Genomic DNA, 12,800 nt, shown 5'->3' on the forward strand with positions numbered 1-12,800 from the left:
GATTTTATTTGATCAACATTCCTTTGAAATAAATCAACCAACTCTGCCTCCCAATTCTCCGCCCTCTCTAGAAGTCAGCAATATGGACACTCCCGGTCATGGATTTAAAAACATGTGACTAGTGTAAGCATGGGCTGGATTGAGTTGCCACGATTGCTAAATCCATGTTAGAAAAGTGTGCAAGGGCTCGCTTTGGGAGAAGGGTAGAAAATCACAACCTAAGAGACAAGAAAAGTACAAGAAACCTTGATAATGGAATAGTACAATTCTTTATGCATTTCATTCTTTACATACAGTACAAATCGTATTAGTGGAGGCTGCGAACGGGAGGACAGCTCATGATGGCTGGAACGGAGTAAATGAAGTGGCAAACGCATGGAAACCATGTATTTGATACCATTCCACTCCATCCACTCCCACAAGCCCCTCCCCAATTAAGGTGCCACCAACCTCCTGTGATTTGTCAATACAATACATCAGTAGGACAGTTTGGTTACTACAGCAGGAAATGTACATTTAAATAAACAAGATGTGAGGAAACAGGCAATGTGCGTTTCTGAGAGTACATTGCAGTCATCCCACAGGTGGCGCCACAGGGCTGCCATCACATGCAGATGCCCATAACACAACAGGCACTGTTACCTGGTTTATGTTCAGTAGGCACGAAATGGACGAAAAGTGTCCAAAAAGGAGTGAAATCAGAAGGTACCATCTGGCCTTGTCCAATAAGACATGCTTATTTTTGTTTTCTGTTGCAAAACATTTTCCCACGGTTTGCCCTAATGAACATGGCCTAGTACAATCTGCAGTACAAACTTCAATCCCAGTATGAGTAGTTAGTACCACCTGTAACGTGGCCCTTCTGTCATAGCCTGGTTAACCCATATGTAACACTGCACTCATGAAGTGAAACAATGGTGAGCGCTGCGTTCATTCTGGTTTAACCAGGCTACTTCAGTCAGGCTCAGTGGAGGTTGCCGAGGGGAGGACAGCTCATAATAATGTCTGGAATGGAGTGAATGGAATGGCATCAAACACATGGAAACATTTTATTTAATGTATTTGATACCATTCCGCTCCGGCCATTACCACCAGCCCGTCCTCCCCAATTAAGGTGCCACCAACCTCCTGTGGTCAGGCTCTTCTGGGTCAAAGGAAGACACTCATTCAAATAAGGCCCAAATGCTGAATGTCTGACCACAGCATACATACCACCATAGGGTTGCAAAATTACGGTAACTTTCACAACATTCCTAGGTTTTCTGGTTGGAAAATTCCTGGAATCAGAAGGGTAAAAGCAGGACATTTTCCAACCAGGATTTCTGAAAAACCAAGGAACTTTGAGAAAGTTAATGTAATGTTGCAACCCTAACCCTGGTTGCAACCCTAAAGATTATAGCTACAAATATCAGGACACTTGACTTCTCTGCTTGCTAGCTACAGGCCATACTGTTCATGGTAATGTCATGCTTCAGAGGCCATAAGAGATGCTAGAAGGCTGTAACTTGGTAAGGAAAGTGACCTGTTGAGGCTGAAATGTTTAACCTTAGGTAAAAATATATTATGTGCACTTGAATTTGATTGGACTACCATATGTTGACATTTTGTAATGATAGAAAAACAGACTTAGCATTCTCCTTCAGTGACTGGTTACAATAAATACAACCATCAATTGGCAATGGGAACCTAACCTCTGCCACAGTGGGAGTCTTTCACAGTTTTGGGTCTTTATAATCATCTCTTTCAGCCAACTACCAGTGCAGGGCTACTCAACTGTCTTAACATACCATTCTTTACCCCTGTATATTTATTTAAAAAGATAATTTGTAAGATATATTCGTTCTGAATTTTGACACTACTCTCTCTCTCTTATGTCTGTAGTTACAGCACAACTCTCTGATGGGTTCCAGGGAAGGTAGAAACATATCTGACTTCCTATTGGTTATGAGCAGGGAAGAGCTTTATTGGCTGATGAAACTGAAGTAAGGCAGAGGTTTTTGAACAGTGTTCTTCTTCCTCCTCTCCAGTCTCTCAATCTGGTCCATTCTTCCTCCCTACTCTTCCCTCTTCATCTGTCTCGCTTCTCACCATCCTCTCTTTCTGCTCCAGTGCTATACAGTCTTCCTCCATCTCAAGTCTCTCCCCCTCTTACCTCCTCTTCGACTTGGCCTCCTCCTCTACCACCAGGTAAAGAAGGGTTTCCTGCTCTGGAAGCTCTGTGTGTAGGACTCACTGTTGGCTCTCTGTGGTGCTCTGGCTGTCTCCACTATGACTGGGGGCATCTGGACCAGTTGTAGGGGGGTCTTACGCTCCTTCAGGGCCTGGCTCAGGTTCAAAATCTGGTGGTAGACATACAAAGCTTCAGCACAGGTTTACACAAACAGAGGGAAGCAAGCACACACACATATATTTAAGATCTGGTGACAGAAACACAGCTTCAGCATCACACACACACACTTAGTGGAACAGGAAAAACATCAGTACAGAGAACGGCTCAGACATGAGACGTGTGTGGCAGGGTCTACAGACAATCACGGACTACAAAAGGATAACCAGCCACGGAGGACACCGACGTCTTGCTCCCGGACAAGCTAAACACTTTCTTTGCCCGCTTTGAGGATAACACAGTGCCACCGACGCGGCTCACTCCCAAGGTCTGTGGGCTCTGCTTCTCCATGGCCGACATGAGTAAGACTTAAGTGTGTTAACACTCACAAGGCTATCGGCCCAGACGGCATCCCTAGCCACATCCTCAGAGCATGTGTAGACCAGCCGTCTGGAGTGTTTATGGACATATTCAATCTCTCCCTGTCCCAGTCTGCTGTCCCCACTTGCTTCAAGATGTCCACCATTGTTCCTGTACCCAAGAAAGTTAAGGTAACTGAACTAAATGATTATTGCCCCCTTAGCACTCACTTCTGTCATCATGCAGTGCTTTGAGAGGATATTTAAGGATCATATCACATCTACCTGATACCTAGACCCACTAATTTGCATACCGCCCCAATAGATCCACAGACGATGCAATCACCATCGCACTACCTTATCCCATCTGGACAAGAGGAATACCTATGTAAGAATGCTGTTCACTGACTATAGCGCCGCCTTCAACACCATAGGGATCTCAAGACCATCAGACTGTTAAATAGCCATCACTAGCCGGCTACCACCCGGTTTCTCAACCCTGCACCCTAGAGGCTGCTGCCCTATGTACATAGACATGGAACACTAGTCACTTTACACAATGTTTTCCTCATTTCATATGTATATACTGTATTTTAGTCAATGCCACTCCGACATTGCTCGTCCTAATATTTATATATTTCCTAATTCCATTCTTTTAGATGTGTGTATTGTTGTGAATTGTCAGATACTACTGCACTGTTGGAGCTAGGAACACAAGCATTTCGCTACACCCACAATAACATCTGCTAAATATGTGTATGTGACCAATACAATTTGATTTGAGTAGGAGGACAATGAGAAATACTGACACTGTTCAGATGTCCAGGTATTGCCCCACCAACTCACCTGTCCTCTCATCACAGCTATCTGTTTGTGGAACTGTCCTCTGTCAAAGCCTGTATCCTTCTGTAGAGAACACAGGACAAGATGTCACTATAATAACGCTGGCATGATTCCAGAAGTGTTGTGAGGATGACAGAATGGAGTAGAGTAGAACTTTGTTGCGACGTCAAGTGACATCAAGGCCATGAAAATCTTGGTCCCAGGTAAGTTTGTGCTGTCCATAAGAGTTGGCAGAAATACAAACAGATCTGGGGCCAGGCAAATTAAACCCCCTGCTAACCTTAAAGAGTTGGTAGAGGTCTTCCTCCAGGTCTTTGATGAAGGTGGGGTTGGTCAGTTTCGGCAGAACCAAGTCCCTAATCTCCTCAGAGAAAGGAACCCTAGCCTGAGATAACCACGCCCAGTAGAATGGATCTACAGAGAGGAGGAATGAAGTAGTGTGGGTTCTTCTTATACAGTTGAAGTCGGAAGTTTACATACACCTTAGCCAAATGCATTTAAACTTTTATTTTTTTTATTCTTGACATTTATTCCTAGTACAAATTCCCTGTTTTAGGTCAGTTAGGATCACCACTTTATTTTAAGAACGTGAAATGTCAGAATAATAGTCAAGATAATTATTTCAGCTTTTATTTCTTTCATCACATACTCAGTGGGTCAGAAGTTTACATGATACTAAATACTTAGAGTGTGTCGCCTTTAAATTGTTTAACTTGGGTCAAGCATTTTGTGTAGCCTTCCACAAGCTTCCCACAATAAATTGGGTGAATTTTGGACTATTCCTCCTGACAGCGCTGGTGTAACTCAGTCAGGAATGTAGGCCTCCTTGCTCGCACACGCTTTTTCAGTTCTGCCCACAAATGTTCTATGAGTTTGAAGTCAGGAGTTTGTGATACCACTCCAATACCTTGACTTTGTTGTCCTTAAGCCATTTTGCCACAACTTTGGAAGTATGTTTGGGGTCATTGTCCATCTGGAAGACCCATGTGTGACCAAGCTTTAACTGATGTCTTGAGATTATGAAATATTTCCACATCATTTTCCTTCCTCATGACGCCATCTATTTTGTGAAGTGCACCAGTCCTTCCTGCAGCAAAGCACCCCCACAACATTATGCTGCCACCCCCATGCTTCACGGTTGGGATGGTGTTCTTCGGCTTGCAAGCCTCCCCTTTTTCCTCCAAACATAACAATGGTCATTACGGCCAAACAGTTCCATTTTTGTTTCATCAGACCAGAGAACATTTCTCCAAAAAGTATGATGTTTGTCCCCATGTGCAGTTGCGAACCGTAGTCTGGCTTTTTAATGCTGGTTTTGGAGCCGTGGCATCTTCCTTGCCGAGCGGCCTTTCAGGTTGTGTCAATATAGGACTCATTTTACTGTGTATATAGATACTTTTGTACCCGTTTCCTCCAGCATCTTCACAAGGTCCTTTGCTGTTGTTCTGGGATTGATTTGCACTTTTTGCACCAAAGTGCGTTCATCTCTAGGAGACAGAACGAGTCTCCTTCCTGAGCGGTATGACGGCTACGTGGTCCCATGGTGTTTATACTTGCGTACTGTTGTTTGTACAGATGAACGTGGTACCTTCAGGCATTTGGAAATTGCTCCCAAGGATAAACCAGACTTGTGGAGGTCTACAATTATTTTCTGAGGTCTTGGCTGATTTCTTTTGATTTTCCCATGATGTCAAGCAAAGAGGGCACTGAGTTTGAAGGTAGGCCTTGAAATACATCCACATGTACACCTCCAATTGACTCAAATGTTGTCAATTAGCCTATCAGAAGCTTCTAAAGCCATGACATAATTTTCTGGAATTTTCCAAGCTGTTTAAATGCACAGTCAACTTAGTGTATATAAACTTCTGATCCACTGAAATTGTGATACAGTGAATTATAAGTAAAATAATCTGTCTGTAAACAATTGTTGGAAGTATTACTTGCGTCATGCACAAAGTAGATGTCCTAACCAACTTGCCAAAACTATAGTTTGTTAACAAGACATTTGTGGAGTGGTTGAAAAACAAGTTAACGACTCCATCCTTAGTGTATGTAAACTTCCCACTTCAACACACATATACACACACACGTATGTGTGTGAGAGACACTCACAGGCTCTCCAGGAGTCAGGGTGTTTGATTGGGAAGGCAAGACCATTGTCTATGGCTGCCAGTCTGATAATAGGCTCTTTTACCACCACCCAGTCGGTCTCCTACACACACACAGGGAGAGAGCGACAATAAGAATATGACAATCCAGTTTCGCACTTTCTTTAATAACTCAATTTAAAACTAATGCTACAAGTCAAAATCTTAGGTTTAAATTTGTATTTTATAAGTCTACTCACCCGGTTCCTTTCTATGTCCATTGGACAGTCGTATTTTAACAGCCAGTTGTCATTCCCCCGATCTGCAAGCATCAACACGGCATCAAGCTACATTGCATCTAATTCAGTTATTCATCCTCCCTTCCACACACACATATATACCGGTGTTCCTGATGATGAAATACAGAAACACTAGTTTCTGTTTCTTGCACACACCCGTGTTCCTGATTATATAGTCGAGGACCACCAGTCTCTCGAACTGAAGCTGCAGCTGCCGATTGGTGTTCTCTGGAAGAGGCTCTGCCTCAAACCGCTTTAGCCAATAGTCTGCGTCTTTGTAGCCCTCCACAAACAACTGGAATGATCCCACCTGAGCCATGGAGGAAAATTGATTATTATAAGACAAAGGCTCATACAGGAAGTTCTACATTATTATACCTGCAGGCTTTAAAAAGGGGCAATCTGCAGTAGCTACATCCATTTTTGGACTTATAAAGGAATGATACTCATTGATTCTTGAAGAATATAACTTAGAGTGCCTTGCAAAAGTATTAATCCCCTTGGTGTTTCTCCTATTTTGTTGTATTACAACCTGTAATTTAAATTGATTTTTATTTGGATTTCATGTAATGGACATACAATATAGTCCAAATTGGTGAAGTGACATGAAAAAAAATTACTTGTTTCAAAAAATTCAAAAAAATCTAAAACTGAAAAGTGATGCATGCATATGTATTCACCCCCTTTGCTTTGAAGCCCCTAAATAAGATCTGGTGCAACCAATTACCTTCAGAAGTCACATAATTAGTTAAATAAAGTCCACCTGTGTGCAATCTAAGTGTCACATGATCTCATCACCCTGAGAACACCATCCCATGGTGGTGGCAGCATCATGCTGTGGGGATGTTTTTCCATCGGCAGGGACTGGGAAACTGGTCAGAATTTAAGGAATGATGGATGTCGCTATATACAGGGACATTCTTGAGGGAAACCTATTTCAGTCTTCTAGAGATTTGAGACTGGTGATGGAGGTTCACCTTCCAGCAGGAAAATGACCCTAAGCAACACTCGAGTGGTTTAAGGAGAAAAGTTTAAATGTCTTGGAATGGCCTAGTCAAAGCCCAGACCTGAATCCAATTGAGAATATGTGGTATGACTTAAAGATTGCTGTACACCAGCAGAACCCATTCAACTTGAAGGAGCTGGGGCAGTTTTGTAAGAATTGGCAAAAATCCCAGTGGCTAGATGTGCCAATCTTATAGAGACATACCCCAAGAGACTTGCAGCTGTAATTGCTGCAAAAAGTATCTATACAAAGTATTGACTTTGGGGGGTGAATAGTTATGCACGGTCAAGTTCTGTTTTTTGTCTTATTTCATGTTTGTTTCACAATAAATATTTTACATCTTCAAAGTGGTAGGCATGTTGTGTAAATCAAATGATACAACCCCCCCAAATAAATGAATTACAGGTTTGTAAAGCAACAAAATTGGAGAAAATGCCAAGGAGTGTGAATACTATCACAAGCCACTGTATGAATGCCTCATGAGCTTAGTTCAATTGTTGTACCCCATCAGAACCCAAAATATAAGCTTGTTTTACCCCAATGTTTGTCAACATTGTAAATGTTAGCCTCAACATGCTTACAACTACAATGTTGATATCTTAGATGGTCAGTCTTTACATCAATAGCTCTGATGATGCATTTTAGTGGTTACATTTAGTCAGGCCTGATCCCTCAGCTTTTTACCAAAACTGAGGCGGGGTACCAGCTTTGTTATTGTTTCAATTTTAGGTTTCCCCTTTAAGGGTTACCATATTATTTACTTTAGGGCAGTGTTCTTCAACTGTAGTCCTGGGGATTGCAGGCTTTGGTTCTAACCAAGCACTAACATACCTGATTCAACTCATCAACTGCTCCTCAAGCCCTTGATTGGTTGAATTAGTCAACAACGCTACATGTGGCATGTATGCCAGGTTGCAATTGTAAATGAGAACTTGTTCTCAACTTGCCTACCTGGTTAAATAAAAGGTGAAATAAAAATAAATAAAATAAATGTATGACACATTTAGTGTTGGCTAAAGCAGAGACAGAAGCACCATAACAGCGTTGTGTTCACTGTTGCAAAACATTTCTAAACGTTGTACAACATTTGTGTTTCTTATTGGACAAGTTCAGACAATGCCTCACTGTTTCAAACCGTTTTAGATTGCTTTCTCCCATTTCATGCCGAATGAACACTGCCCAGTTGTAGGTTCTGAACCCCAGGCGGCAGCTGAACCTACCTTAGGAGGGAGGCCTATTCTGTTGAAGCGCTGTCCAACTTTGGGAACTTTCTCCAGAGCTAGCCTCTTTCCCCGAGACTTGACTCTGTCTATAGCATTGTAGTTAAACGTATCACTGGCCAGGTACACCACCTAGAGAAGAGAGAGAGCGAGATAGTGATGAATGGGAGAGGGGGGAGAGATAAAGATAATTTATTGTCCATACCCTATGTGTGTGTGTGACTGACTGCGTATGTGCGTGAATGCATGCATGTCTGCCTGTAACCCCCCCCCTACCTTGGTCTGGGGCACGATATTGAGCTGTAGTTTCTGGTCCACCAGACTGGCCCCGGCCTCAGACAGATGGCCCTGGTTCAGGACCAGACAGTCCCGTCCGAAGCAACAGGGACAACACAGCTTCTGGAGCCACTTGGTCCACTTTGGGTTCAGCTGACCATACGGCTCCTCGTTCTTAGGCTTGAACACACCGATTACGTTCTAGAGACAGATGGACAGACGGGATTATTATTGGTACTTGTTACACTCTACTAATGTTCTTTACCCATAGTAAGAGACAGAGTGGTAATGTCAGAGGAAGTGACATAACACAACCTTTGCCAATCAAAGAGGGTGATTCATGGTGCAGCAGAACCTGCAGAATGGGGCTAACAAGCTGGAATTGGAATAGTTTTGCAAGCCATTAAAGTCAATCGGATTAACTTGAGTTTCCTCACATGATCAACTGTGGAGGGTGCCACATAGGAGGTTAAGCACAGAGACTGAGGCTAGCTTTGTAGTCTACGGGCACGTTCCAGGTCGTCTTTAATGCAGTCTCGCTGACTGTGCCAGAAGATCATATCTCACAACACCCGGAGATGTGTGTAACATCTCTGGAACCACTGATGTGGCTTAGCTCACAGAACAGGACCGCTGAGTGCTGAAGTGCGTAGCACAGAGAAATGGTTTGTTCTCGGTTGCAACACTCACTACCGAGTTCCAAACTGGCTCTGGAAGCAACATCAGCACAAGAATTGTTCATCTGGAGCTTCATCAAATGGGTTTCCATGGCCGAGCAGCCGCACACAAGCATAAGTTCACCAAGCGCAATGCCAAGCGTCGGCTGGAGTGGTGTAAAGCTCGCTGTCATTGGACTCTGGAGCAGTGGAAATGTGTTGGCTGAATCACGTGATGAAGTGATGAATCCTGCTTCACCATCTGGAAGTCCGACAAACAAATCTGGGTTTGCCGGAGGCCAGGAGAACGCTACCTGTCCAAATGCATAGTGCCGACTGTTTAGTTTGGAGGAATAATGGTCTGGGCTAGGCCCCTTAGAGTTAAGATCTCCCTTCACTGGAACTACAGCATACAATTACATTTTAGACTATTCTGTGCTTCCAACTTTGTGGCAAGTTTGGGGGAAGGCCCTTTCCTGTTTCAGCATGACAATGCACAAAGTGAGGTTCATAAAGAGATGGTTTGTCGATCGGTGTGGAATAACTTAACTGGCCTGCACAGAGCCCAGACCTGAATGGATGTTCAGCAATGTTCCAACATCTAGTAAAAAGCATTCCCAGAAGAGTTAAGGTTATTATAGCAGCAAAGTGGGGACCAACTTCATAGCGGCAGGTAGCCTAGTGGTTAGAGCATTGGGCCAGTAACCGAAAGGTTGTTAGATCAAATCCCAGAGCTCACAAGGTAAAAATGTGTCGTTCTACCCCTGAACAAGGCAGTTAACCCACTGTTCCTAGGCCGTCATTGTAAATAAGAATGTGTTCTTAACTGACTTGCCTAGTAAAATAAAAGGTTACATTTATAATAATTAATGCCCATGATTTTGGAATTAGATGTTTGACGAGCAGGTGTCCACATAGTTTTGGTCATGTAGTGCATGTGCCATGAGTGGGATCTGAACCTTGGTCTTCCGCTTTTTAAAATGCCCTTTGTTTTCAAGTAAGCCATATAACTCGGTCTTATGCAGCAGCACCACCAGCACATGATTTTGCTTACACTGTCTGTCTGCTCTGGCAACCTGCTGTTGCTGATTCTAGCTCTCACAGTGTAGTGATGTCATCATGTTCTGTATTGACTTCCACCAGCATCTCTCTGCAGTGTTGCTTTTTGGGTGATGTGTAAATTGCTCACCTCAACTGTCACATGGTGGATTCTAGCCATAGTAGACCTTGCTGTATAGTAGATACAGGATGTAGTTCGACCATGCCAGGCTGGGGCTGTGACCTGGATGTCGGCCAGGGATCTGAACCCTGGTCTATTGGTCTAAACCAACTTCTTAACCTTTAGACCAAGAGAACATTCTCTCTTGGGCCAAGGCTGACAAAGATTTGTAAAGTCGCTAGCAGGGAGGACTGCCTCACCATGAAATTTTGAGTCCAACTCACCTCCGCCACATATACACGGTATGACAACAGTAAAGATGCCCTGGAACGCAGCCTATGAACCCTGTAAGTTTATATCTGTTGCGTTTAATAGCCACTGGTCCATAGGAGAGAAACAGAGATGTGTTTATTGAGTGTGTTGAATTGAAAGGAGAGGGAGAGAGGCAGGCTAGGGAACGGAAATGGAGTATCCATTTTCTTCAGAGAGTGTGAGGATTCTGATTACTCAGCCTACCTCTGGAGAGAAAATGGAGAGCTCTACCTTTATCCATTCAGATTGCTAGCACATGACTTCTCCTAAGCTACAACATATTCACACAGACAGCAGCCTACACAGTACACACAGAGTAAATTGATTTACTATGGGTTTAAAAAAAAAAAAAAAAAAACGCTCCTTGACTGGTCCACGGCAGATCACATTAACGTGTGAACAAAGCATAATACTCCCCCAGCCTGCCTTATTTATATATATATAGGCCTCCTGCATGACAGTGTCTCAACCTTCTCTATACAGGGACGTCAGCACATTTGCTTAGGCCTGAGAACTGATAGTGACAGCTAATCTTTGAAAGGTTTGGCCTGTGTGCACTGTGCACCACACTAGTTTTAATAGAAGTTGCCCCAAGGCATGTCTAGGATCTTACAGTGTCCTTATCCTTAGATCAAGGTCTGGGGGCCACTTCTTTCTATTTCATGCGTCACACCACCGCATCACTCCACTGTGGGGCTGGCAGCCCACAAAGGTTTTTCCCACCCGGACTGCCACTGTGCCATGTGATGATGCCAGGTCACAGCCCCAGCCTGGCATGGTCGAACTACATCCCGTATCTACTATACAGCAAGGTCTACTATGGCTAGAAACCACCATGTGTAAATTGCTCACCTCAACTGTCACATCACCCAAAAAGCAACACTGCAGAGAGATGCTGGTGGAAGTCAATACAGAACATGATGACATCACTACACTGTGAGCTAGAATCAGCAACAGCAGGTTGCCAGAGCAGACAGACAGTGTAAGCAAAATCATGTGCTGGTGGTGCTGCATAAGACTGAGTTATATGGCTTACTTGAAAACAAAGGGCGTTTAAAAAAAATGACAGATTGCATCCTCTCCTCATCAGTCTCCATGTCTGCCTGTCAGTCAGTCAGTCAGTCAGTCAGTCAGTCAGTCAGTCAGTCAGTGTGTACATTTCTCTCTCGAAAGACTAGCAGTCCTAGCTAGAAGCTTGTCTGTTTTAATGTTGCAGATGACATGTAACATTAAAAAGTCAAAGTCAAAATTGTTTATATAAATGGTCATTTAAAAAGCTAGTTGCGGGACGAAGCTAGTCCGTCTCACCCCTTGAGAGTCTTTCACGAAGTAACTACCACTAGATCCTTGGCAGATGATCTCTGGAAAGATCTCTTCTTCTATGGCTTGTTCTGCTTTCCTCACGATCTCCCGAAACTCTGGGTCGTCTGGAAACTCATTCCTGTGTGGATCCCGCGGAGAGTTCCCTCTGTCCCTGACCAAAAGCGTCTGTCTCTCCCGGCTGCGTCCAGGGCTCCCAGCCGACACTCGCACCACAGAACCCGGAGTTATTGGACTGGTGGCTTCGCTCTGGCAACAGTTGTAATCTACGGAGTCCTGGAGAGGAGAGACGAGGGGGCTCGTTTCTTCCATTTCAGCGTGGGATTTCGGGTATTACAGCGGCCGGTAAATGGACAGACAGGAGCCAGGGAATCAGACGAGGTGTTGTTTCGATGCTGTTGATTCCAAGCTTTCAAACAAAACATGACTGTCATCCTCTGCATAAAGACCCACCCACTCGGAATAGAGACTTGCAATTGGCGTTTCCTCTGCCCAGCCTCCTCGTGGTACCGCCCCGTTTCTGAGGGAACGCTTGTTGTGTGGTGAAATCGGTGAAATAAAATATGCTTAACGTAACCGATGGTTCTCATCGATATTCTGATCACCCCACTGATCAAATAAATGTGGTAAATCATGATGGTAGTGGTAGTTAAAATTACTTCTCAAGTGTTCTATCATAGCATTTACGATTCTACGTCACTTTCAGTCAAATTCAGTGGTTGCATTCGATTCCACTGAAATGTGGTAGTAGTCACTTTGTAGTAGAGCAACCTGGTCTCAGAGCATTTCATATTATTCTGTATGTAAATCCGGGAGAGTCAATTTATTATGGTATGTAATCATTTGTGGATGTCCATCACACATTTGGTATGATGTTACAAAAAGGCACTTGCACATATGAGATATCTTTGTTGCAGGTGCATGGTAGCAGTTAAAT

At 43.6% G+C, this 12,800-nt stretch overlaps 1 protein-coding gene across 1 annotated transcript; it reads right to left on the minus strand.

The window, feature by feature from the left end:
* Window positions 1-250: 250 nt before the first annotated feature.
* Window positions 251-12,307, minus strand: LOC110499337 (phosphatidylinositol 4-kinase type 2-alpha). Its single transcript, XM_021576419.2, has 9 exons — window positions 11,852-12,307; window positions 8,417-8,617; window positions 8,141-8,272; window positions 6,071-6,224; window positions 5,876-5,937; window positions 5,641-5,740; window positions 3,809-3,942; window positions 3,532-3,591; window positions 251-2,339 (listed from the first exon to the last, which is right to left on the minus strand). Exons 1-9 carry the CDS (start codon window positions 12,173-12,175, stop codon window positions 2,178-2,180), a joined length of 1,329 nt encoding a protein of 442 aa, XP_021432094.2. The 5' UTR covers window positions 12,176-12,307; the 3' UTR covers window positions 251-2,177.
* Window positions 12,308-12,800: the final 493 nt, after the last annotated feature.

The sequence above is a fragment of the Oncorhynchus mykiss genome, chromosome 20, assembly GCF_013265735.2.
Source record: "Oncorhynchus mykiss isolate Arlee chromosome 20, USDA_OmykA_1.1, whole genome shotgun sequence".
Lineage (NCBI taxonomy): Eukaryota > Metazoa > Chordata > Actinopteri > Salmoniformes > Salmonidae > Oncorhynchus > Oncorhynchus mykiss.

What these genes read in the sequence shown, in the direction of transcription:
- LOC110499337 (XM_021576419.2), bottom strand. Translation starts at nt 12,175, where the DNA reads ATGGAAGAAACGAGCCCCCTCGTCTCTCCTCTCCAGGACTCCGTAGAT. An exon ending in ATATCGTGCCCCAGACCAAG is followed by an intron (nt 8,273 to 8,416) that starts GTAGGGGGGGGG and finishes TCTCTTCTCTAG; the next exon opens with GTGGTGTACCTGGCCAGTGA. An exon ending in CCCTGACTCCTGGAGAGCCT is followed by an intron (nt 3,943 to 5,640) that starts GTGAGTGTCTCT and finishes TCCTCTCTGTAG; the next exon opens with ATCCATTCTACTGGGCGTGG.